General features: G+C 64.4%; 2 protein-coding genes across 2 annotated transcripts; both read left to right on the top strand.

The window, feature by feature from the left end:
• The first annotated feature begins 485 nt into the window (after positions 1 to 485).
• On the top strand, positions 486 to 7,330 carry GARIN5B (golgi associated RAB2 interactor family member 5B). Its single transcript, XM_049787649.1, has 11 exons — positions 486 to 635; positions 760 to 911; positions 1,336 to 1,576; positions 1,679 to 1,731; positions 1,788 to 1,869; positions 2,582 to 2,691; positions 2,798 to 2,850; positions 2,945 to 3,051; positions 3,141 to 4,627; positions 6,994 to 7,002; positions 7,147 to 7,330. The coding sequence occupies exons 1-11, from the start codon at positions 486 to 488 to the stop codon at positions 7,328 to 7,330; spliced, it is 2,628 nt and encodes an 875-aa protein (XP_049643606.1).
• Positions 7,261 to 8,651, top strand: LOC126028075 (cytochrome c oxidase subunit 6B2). Its single transcript, XM_049787119.1, has 4 exons — positions 7,261 to 7,326; positions 7,425 to 7,547; positions 8,318 to 8,418; positions 8,525 to 8,651. The coding sequence occupies exons 2-4, from the start codon at positions 7,436 to 7,438 to the stop codon at positions 8,576 to 8,578; spliced, it is 267 nt and encodes an 88-aa protein (XP_049643076.1). The 5' UTR covers positions 7,261 to 7,326; positions 7,425 to 7,435; the 3' UTR covers positions 8,579 to 8,651.
• Positions 8,652 to 9,382: the final 731 nt, after the last annotated feature.

Below are 9,382 nucleotides of genomic sequence, written 5' to 3'. Positions count from 1 at the left end.
CAGAGTCAGGAGTCAGTCTTGAGCACGCAGCCAAGAGGAAGCCCGAGCACAGAGGCTGGGGCCATCCTGGAGCACAGGGCCAGTATCTGCCGGGGTCCCAGGGGTGTTGGCAGGGGGTGCAGCCTCTTCTGGGTGAGGCCCATGCTGGGGTGCGGCTTTTCTCGGGGACCTACTGGGGGTCCCGGCCCTAGTGGGGGCTGAGTTCAGGCCTGGTGGACGGGGAGACAGAGCTCGTCGCTGCCCGTTTCCAGGCGCCTGGCAGGGGCCGCTCCCCACGCGCCCCTCACCCCCAGAGGGGGCAGCCCCAGCCCCGAGCGCCCAGGAAGCCCCCCGGTGCGCGATGAGGTCACAAAGGCCCCAGGACGCGCCGCCCCTTGGCCCCGGGCGCCGCCTCCGGAGACTCGGAGCAAAGGCGCCCCGAAAACCACGCCGGGGCGCGGGGCGCGCACAGCCCCGACAGCCCGCTCGAGCGCCCCGCGGCCGCCATGAACCGCTTCTGGAACCGGCAGCGCGGGGAGCCGGAGGCCCGAGCCGCGAAGTGGGTGCCCACGCTGGGCGGGCTGCAGAAGGCGCTCAGGAAGGGCGAGTACCTGCCCCTGCGGCCGCTGCCCATGTTCGAGAGCGACTTCGTGCAGGTGCGGCGCGGGAGGGCCGGGCCGGCCTGGGCTGGGGGCCGGGGGGCCGGGGCAGGGGCCGGGGCAGGGACGGGCCAGCCCGGACGCGACGCGCGCGGGTCCCAGCGCCCCTCCCGGCCCGCAGGTGACCAACCGGGGGAGCCCCGTCTTCGTGCACCACCGGCCCAACAGGGTCACCATCGGCGTGGCCGCCTCCCTGCCCGGCCTCCTGCTGCCCGACCTGCTGCTCATGGGCCAGCCCGGGGACGAGGACGCCGCCAGCATGGTGCTCACCAGGTAGCCCGGCCACGCCCCTCTCATGTGGCCACGCCCCCGCGAGGCCCTTCTCCCTCAAGCAAGGAACCGCCCCTTCGCCTGACCACGCCCCTTCACAGGCCACGCCCAACAGAGGCCGTCACCGACAGGCAGGCCCCGCCCCTCCCACAAGGCCCCGCCCCATCTCGACGCAGGGCACGCCCCCAGCGAGACCTCCCAGATACACCGCAAGCCCCGCCCTTCCCGTGTGGTCACGCCCCTCCTTCAACACGGACCACGCCCCCAGAGAGGACCTGCCCTCCCGAAAGCCCCGCCCCCGTGCACAAGGCCCCGCCTTTCCCGCAAGGTCCCGCCCCTCCAGCCACACCAGCCCCCTCCGAACAAGGCCCCGCCCCTTTAGCCCAGGCCCCGCCCCTCCGACTCGAGTCCCGCCCCCGCCGCCCAGGATCATCCCGCTGGACCTGGTCCACCTGTACGTGCACGAGCTGGCCGCCTGGCGCCTCAAGCTGCGCCTGGTCACCGGCCGCTACTACTACCTGGAGCTGGACGCGCCCCACCAGGAGGGCGGCTTCCTCTTCAACCGCTGGATCCGCCTCATCAACCTGCTGCAGGACTCGGTCAGCGAGTGGGCCCCGCACGTGGACCTCAACGCCGCCGTCGCGCCGCCCTCCACCTGGCGCCTGCAGGTGCGGCTCCGGGCGCCCCAGCCCGCGGGGTCCGGACCGGGTCCCCCCGCAGTCGGAGGGAGGAGGCGGGCCCCCTGGATCTCCGGGTCCGCCCCTCCGCAGCCCCTGACCGCTCTTTCCTGCGCAGGACCCGAAGGAGCCCTGCAAAAGTTTCGGTGAGCTGCCGGGAAGGGCCCCCTCCTCAGTCGTAGCTCCCGCGCTCCCCACTCAGCGCCCTCTCTCCTGCCACAGTGCTCTCGGAGCCCAGCTTCCCGTTCTCGGTGCTGGCTTCCCGCAAAACGAAGAAAGCCAAGGTGAGGGGCCGCCCGCGAGGGTCCCGGGCGGGAAAAGGGACCCTACGCACAGGAGCCCCGCGGACGGGCGGGCCTGGGAGGGAGACTTGGGCGGGGCCACGAAGGGCGGTGGGCGTGGCCTCGTGACCTTTGAGTGACACGTGGGAGGAGCCATGCAGGGTGTGGGCGGGGCCACGAAAGCTGTCGGTGGAGCCACGGGACCCTTGGGCGGGTGTGGGAGGGGCTACGAAGGATGTGGGTGGAGCCACGGGGACCCTTGGGTGGGAACGTGGGAGGGGCTATGAAGGGTGTGGGCGGGGCCAAAAGACCCTCGGTGGGGTATGGGAGGCGCTATGAAGACTGTGGGCGGGGCCACAGGGCCTTCGAAGGGTGTGGGAGGGGCTATGAAGGCTGTGGGCGGGGCCACAGGGCCTTGAAAGGGTGTGGGAGGGGCTACGAAGGTTGTGGGTGGAGCCACAGGGCCCTCGGGTGGGGACGTGGGAGGAGCTACGAAGGCTATGGGCGGGACCATAAGGCCCTCGGGTGGGGATCTAGGAGGCGCTATGAAGTTGTGGGCGGGGCCACAGGGCCTTGGGTGGGTTGGGAGGGGCTACGAAGGCTGTGGGTGGAGCCACGGACCCTCGGGTGGGGACGTGGGAGGAGCTACGAAGGTTGTGGGCGGGGCCGGGCCTGCTGCTGACACTGCCTCCCTCCTCCCTCCTCCGTCCTCCAGAAGCTGGGCCGCAGGTTCAAGTCCCAGGCCGCGGGCAGCTCCTTGCCCCTCGTCTGGTCCCAGCAGCTGGAGAAGTCCCAGACCTCGGAGAAGAAAGGCGAAAAGGAGGCGTAGGCGGGGTGCTCGCCCGGGGGTGGGGGGGGGGAAGGGGACGGACTCCGCTGGCGTAGGGCTGCCAGCTCTTGCCCTGCCTGCGTTCCTTCTCTGTGCCTCCAGGTCTCCCGGGGAGCTCGGCCCGACCACGTCTCAGGACAAAGAGCAAGTGGCAGGTGGGCCTCCCGTCCCCTCGGCTCTGGCAGGCCCCGATATCTGCTCTGGGCCTTTCTGGGCTCACGTCGGTCTCCGCACCCCCCCCCCCCCCAGGCAAACACAGCGTCACCATCAAGACCATCTTCAGCATCATCTCCGAAACCGTGAACAACCCGTCCTCCACCCAGGCAGCTAGACGACCCAGGGGCTGGGGGCTCCCGGTCTGAGGGAAGAGGGCTCAGGGACGCTCAGGAAGGGCGCCCTCGGGTCTGAGGGCGGAGGCTGGGGCTCTGGGTCCCTGTGGCCGCAGATTCTCCTGCCCAGCAGCCTCTCTTCTGCCCTCCTGCAGGTGGACTCCGATTACAACGCCACCCCCCTGGGCGGGCTAGTGGAGACCGTGAGGCGCTGCATCCCAATCCCCCCTTCCAACCCGTCCCTGCTGGGCTCCTTTGACCACCTGAACCGGCGCTTGTGGGAGCAGGACGTGGAACAGCTCATGGACCCCGAATCCAGCAGCGTGTCCTCTTCCTCCGTGAGCTCAGACACCCTCTACCCCAGCTTCCAGAAGGTCCAGGCCTTGCTGGCCCTTCACAAGTACAGGGGCAAGACTTCGGGCTCCCTGAAGAAGCAGGGGGCCGTCCCCCAGAAGAGGGCCCCATCCACCCGCAGCGGGGCCCGCAAGGCGCCCATGCTCCTGGGTCCGACCCAGAAGGCCTTGCCCACACCTGCTGCGTCCAGAAAGGGCGCGAAAGCCCCCGAGCCTCGTGAGGTGGGTTCTCTCCACAAGGTGAAAATAGCCTCTTCCCAGGGCTCTGCACCAAGGCTCAAGGGCCGGAGCCAGGCCGCCAAGCCCGCGACCACCTCGGCCATCAGGGCCCCGGGGAGAGGGCAGGGCCTGAGCATCGGCAGTGGCAAGGAGCATCGGGAGCCAAAAAGGCCTTTGGAGGCCAAAGGCAACAGGGCGCCCTCGGACCACAGACCCCAACCCAGGACCGTGGGCTTGAGGGGGATGCCTCTGCCTCCGGGGGCCCCCAAGGGTGAAGAGAAACCTGGAGAAGACAGTGCATTCAGCACCTGGAAAACAGTCTACGTGGAGAGAACCGGCTTCCAGTCAACGGCACAGCAACGAAAGTTGAGTGAGGGCCGGATGCAGAGGCCCGCGGGCTCCCTGGAGCAGAAGCATCCCATCTCTGTGGAGGGGCTGACTGTGGCCGAGCTCCTCATCATAGCAGCGAGGCGACCAAAGGCCACTCCTGATGACAAGGACCCGGCCCCGTCCCGGCTGCCAGGCCCCCACCAGCACTCTGTGTCCACAGGGACACAGGTGGACCAGGTGGGCCCTGAGCAGAAGGATGGGGGCCCTGGGATGGCCCAGAAGATATCGCGGATGTCCTCGAAGGTCCAGGAGCCCATCAAGGGGTCCAGGGTGGAGGAGAAGGAAGTGCCCCGCCAGCAGAGAGAGGCCAGCCACCTTCCCGCCCACACCGACAGGCCTCCCGTGTCCCAGGTGCCCATCCCTCTGCCCCAGTCCACGTGGGAGGAGGTGTCCCCCACGCCCCACTCTCAGACCCCCATCACTGCGTTGGAGAAGAGGGTGACCCAATTCAAGAGAGGCCTCCCGAAGTCCGAGTTAGATACCCCACGGTCCATGGTGGCCACGATGGGCTCTACCTCCGAGAACCGCTTGAAGTCGCTCCGGGAGGTGGAGAGCAAGAACCTGCCGGTCACCCCGGAGCTGGAGGAGAAGCGAGTGGCCACCGCGGGGAATTTCGAAAACTTCAGGCCTTTGAGTCTCAGGTATTTGGGGGTGTGGGGGCCAGGCTGACACCACCAGTCCTGTTTCAGGTGGGGCTCTGTGAGGCCAACAGTTCGAGTGTCCATGTGGCCTGCTCTGCACTAAAAATATGGCATCTTGGGGGTCATATGGCATCAGGCATATAGGAGGGTCCTATATGGGAGGGCAAGGAAGATCCTACACGTGGGACCATGAAGACAAAACTCTGGGTTGTGCATTAGCAGAGACAAGGCGGTAGAAGTATGTGTGTGGATTTTTTTCTTTTTCTTTTATTTTATTTTTATTTATTTTGGGGGGGCCCACACCCGGCAGCGCTCAAGGGTTACTTCTGGCTCTACACTCAGAAATCCCTCCTGGCAGGCACAGGGGACCATATGGGATGTCGGGATTTGAACCACCGTCCTTCTGTATGCAAGGCAAATGCCTTACCTCCATGCTATCTCTCGGCCCCCTTGTGTGGATTTCTGTGGGGTGGTCCCCGGGGGACTTCTGGGATGTGGTGTGATTTGTGTAAAGACTTTAAGGAGAGGGAAAGGAGACAGCAGAGAGTGTCTGGGCCAAGAGCCTAGGTAGAGGGAGGCTGTGAGCCAAGACAGAAGAAGCCACCAGAACTCTGTGCTCAGGAATCCCTCCTGGAGGGCTCGGGGGACACTATGGGATGCCGGGGATGGAACCAGGTTTGGCCGCATGCAAGGCAAATGCCCTCCCCGCTGTGCTATCGATCCAGCTCCTTTTGTTTTATTTTGTCCACACTCGGAGGTACTCAGAGCTTACACCAGGTTCTGTGCTTCAGGATCACTCCTGGGGGGCTCAAGCGACCTATGAAGTGCTCCGGGGATCAAACCCCAGGATGGCTCCTCTTAGGCCAGCATCCCATCTGCTGTTCTATGGCTCCAGCCCTGTAGAGTGTTTTCATGGTTCTCTGCTCACAAACAGCCCCCTGGTGCTGCTCTGGGAGGCCATATGTAATGCTGGGGTTCAAATCTGGCTTGGGAGGGATGAGGGTGGAAATTGTACACCCCTGAACCATCTCTTCTCTGGCCTCCTGACCTCCCTTTTGGGCATCTTGCTTCCAGGGGTCAGAGAAGTGCAGTTATTCTGCAGCCGGACTCAGGGCACTGCTCCCTGCTGCTGGGGAGGAGAGGGAGGACAACATAGATGGGGACTGGCAGGGGGACACAGCACAAGCTCTAGATTGGGGCTGGAGCAATAGCGCAGTGGTAGACCATTTACCTTGCAAAAGGCCGACCCGGAACAGACCCAGGTTTGATTCCTGGAATCCTATATAGTCCCCCGAGCCTGCCAGGAGGGATTTCTGAGTGCAGAGCCAGGAGCAACCCCTGAGCACCACCAGGTGGGCCCCCCCCCCCGGAAAAAACACCCAAAAACAAACAAAAAAGCTCCAGATTGTCTCCAAGAGTGAAGGACCAGGGGCCCGGAGTTGAATAGAGCACAATGGAGCCCATAAAATGGGGGTTCTCTGTGCTGTTCCCCTTGACGATGGGATGCTCATTGAGAAAATTCTGATGGCCAGAGGCTGTGCTCTGCACATCCAGACAGGACAGGCAGCAAAAAAATGGCAGCAGGGACTGGGAGGTGCTGCATAAGGCGTTAGAGGCTTTCTTTTGGGGATACTGATTCCACAGGAGGGAGATGGTGTCAGCACTGGGCTGGACTCAGGCCCTTGTTTGTACGCGCTGCACAGGGCTGTGTTGCAGCCATAGGCATAGTGCAGGGGTGAGCATCCTGCACTAGGCCAGAGAAATAGCACAGCTGGGGGTGAGGTGGTTGGAGGGCACTTGCACTTGCGTTCGCTCGCAAGTTAGAACCCCATCATCCCACAGGGTTAGATCCCCATCATCCCACAGGGTCCCCTCAGCCTGCCAGGAGTGATTTCTGAGCGCAGAGCCGGATAAAGGTATTTTGTGACCAAAAGGAGATAGCATAGCGCGTTTGCCTTGCAAGCAGCGATCCAGGACCAAAGGTGGTTGGTTCGAATCCCGGTGTCCCATAGGGTCCCCCGTGCCTGCCAGGAGCGATTTTTGAGCGTAAAGCCAGGAGGAACCCCTGAGCGCTGCCGGGTGTGACCCCCAAAGAAAACAAAACGAAACAACAAAAAGCTTTTAAAAAAAAAAGAGAATTCAGCACCCCTGCAGAGGTGCCCATCCCCAAAGCTTGCTCCATTCTCTCTCAGCACCCACAAAAACCAGCAATAACGGGATGGCAGGATCCAACCCCAGAGGCTCGAGTGCTCAGAGCAGCAGCCATGGCCAGTAAGTTTGGGGGCGCCCGGGCCCCAATCCAACCTCAATCCTGGCGCTATGCAATCAGGAGCACCCCAACCTCGCTCTCTCCTCTCGCCCTGCAGGACCCTATTGTAAGAAGCAGGGTGCTGAGCGGCCGGGCGTGGGGAATCCTCCCTTCCTCTCCAGCAGTCCAGAGCTATTTCTCCGTGTATATATATTGGGGGGCTGGTGGGGGGCGCAGCTCCGCGAGGATTAAACCAGACGCCTAAGTCCAGCCGCCTGTTGGGTTGGGTGCCTGTGTGCGCGTGCACCCGCGTGGGGTCCTGGAGGCCAGTCGGGGCGGGGGCTCGTTCTGATGCTGCTCTGGGCAGCGACCACGCACTCCCCCGACTCAGGACCTCCGGGCCGAGCCACGAGCGCAGCCCCCCAGCCCCGGGGACGCCCCGATCGCCCAGGTGAGGGCGGGCAGGGTGATGATGGGTCGGTTGCGGGGAGGCGGGGCGCGCTGCGACCGAGTCCCTCCGCCCCACGGTGGCTCCACTGGTCCCCGCAGCCTCTCCGGCGATGGTGGACTCTGAGCTCCAGAAGCCCCCCGGGAGGACATGGACCACGCCGCCCTTCGACCCGCGCTTCCCCAACCAGAACCAGACCCGCAACTGCTACCAGAATTTTTTGGGTGAGTGAGACCTCAGGGGTTCAGACGAGGGGGTTAACAGGCAGGGGCACGCCCCCTGACGCGGTTTTTGGGGGTCCCTTATTGCGAGGGTGCAAACAGTTGGGATGGTAGGCGCGGGGACCCCTCTTGGAAGGGCCCGAGCCGAGGGTGAAACCAACAAGTGGGCGTGGCCTGTTGAGATGTGGGCGTGGTTTAGAGATCCCAGTCCGCTCAACGGAAAGTGGGCGTGACCTGGGCTCAGATGTGGGAGTGGCCTTGGTGGGAACGGCCCGCTGGAACTAGGAAGAGGTGGGCGTGGCCTTGTTCAGCGTGCCGTGGGTGGGCGGAGTTATGGGCGTGGCCTTCTTTAATATGGCCGGAGTCGTGGTGAGAGTGGCCTGACGGGACTAAAGGCTGTGGGCGTGGAGGTGGGCGAGGTTGTGGGCGTGCTTAGCCTGTCTGCCGCGAGGGGATTGGCTCCTCAGAGAGGGGCGTGGCTTAACGCGGAAGTGGGGAAGAGAGACAAGTTTGCAGAGGGCCTGGAGCGCATCTCGGGGAGGCGCGTCCTCTTTTTCTGTGTTTGCATTTGTCTGTTGGTTTTTGTTTTGTTTTGGGGCCACACCGGCTCTGCTCCCCGAAATCCTCCTGGCATGCCCTCTTTGGGAGGGAGGCCCGGTCTGAGCTCTAAGGGGAGAAGCGGGCTGGGCCTCGAGCAAGGAGATGCAGCGGGACCCGGCGGGGCGGGAGCCCCGCGGCCAGCCTGACGTCGCCCGCCCGCCCGCCCGCCGCAGACTACTACCGCTGCCTCAAGTCCATGGACCGGCGCGGCAAGAGCCCGGAGCCCTGTCTCTACTACTACCGGGTGTTCCGCGCGCTGTGCCCCCGCAGCTGGGTGAGGAGCGGGGGGCGCGCAGAGGCGAGCCCGGGCGGGCGGGGCCGGGGCCTAGCCAGCGGGACGGGACGGGACGCCCCTGCCGCCTGCCCTTCTCCCTCCCCAGGTGCAGCGCTGGACTGAGCAGATCCAGGAGGGCACCTTCGCGGGCAAAATCTGAGCCGGTCCCCCCAGCGCCCTCTTCCCCGCAGCCCTGACACTCCACTCTCCAAGCTGCAAATACAGTTGTATCCCGCCTGACGTTGCTTCTGGTCCGCACCTAGGGAATTCCAGGGTTCGCTCCGCTCCCTGGGGTCAGAGAAGGCTGGGGGACATTCCTGTCCTGGGGGTAGGAGGAACCGGCCCAACCTGCTGTGTCCACGGGGTGCCCTCGGGCCCTGCAGGCCAGCCCTTGCACACCGGATGGCTGCAGAAAGCCCACCCCCTGCACCCCTCTGCTACTTGACCCCCCCTGGCCTAGCTGGGAGGAATCTCTTTTTTTTTTTTTTTTTTTTTTGGTCTTTGGGTCACACCCGGCAGCGCTCAGGGCTTAGTTACTCCTGGCTCTACGCTCAGAGATCGCCCCTGGCAGGCCAGGCAAGGGGGACCATATGGGATGCCCGGATTTGAACCACCGTCCTTCTGCATGGAAGGCAAACGCCTTACCTCCAGGCTATCTCGCTCGGCCCCTGGAATCTTGGGGTGTTTCTGTGCCCTCTTGTCCTGGTTCCTGTCCCACCCGCAGGCCCTGGCCCCACTGTCTGCCTCCCTCCCCGTCTCCCACATTCCCAGGCAGCTGAACCCCTAATCAGCTAGTACTCTTTGGGAACCTCACGTTCAAAGGCAGCCTTGGCGCTACACCATGGAGTGGTGTGGGTGGGTAGGTGGGTGGGATGCTGGTCTTGCATGAGGCTCATCTGAGTCCACTCCCCAGCACACCAGAGGTGGTTCGAGCCCTGCCAGGTGACTCCTGAGCTCTGGCCTG

This window comes from Suncus etruscus, chromosome 14 (assembly GCF_024139225.1).
Source record: "Suncus etruscus isolate mSunEtr1 chromosome 14, mSunEtr1.pri.cur, whole genome shotgun sequence".
Lineage (NCBI taxonomy): Eukaryota > Metazoa > Chordata > Mammalia > Eulipotyphla > Soricidae > Suncus > Suncus etruscus.
This window is presented reverse-complemented; position numbering and strand designations above follow the sequence as displayed.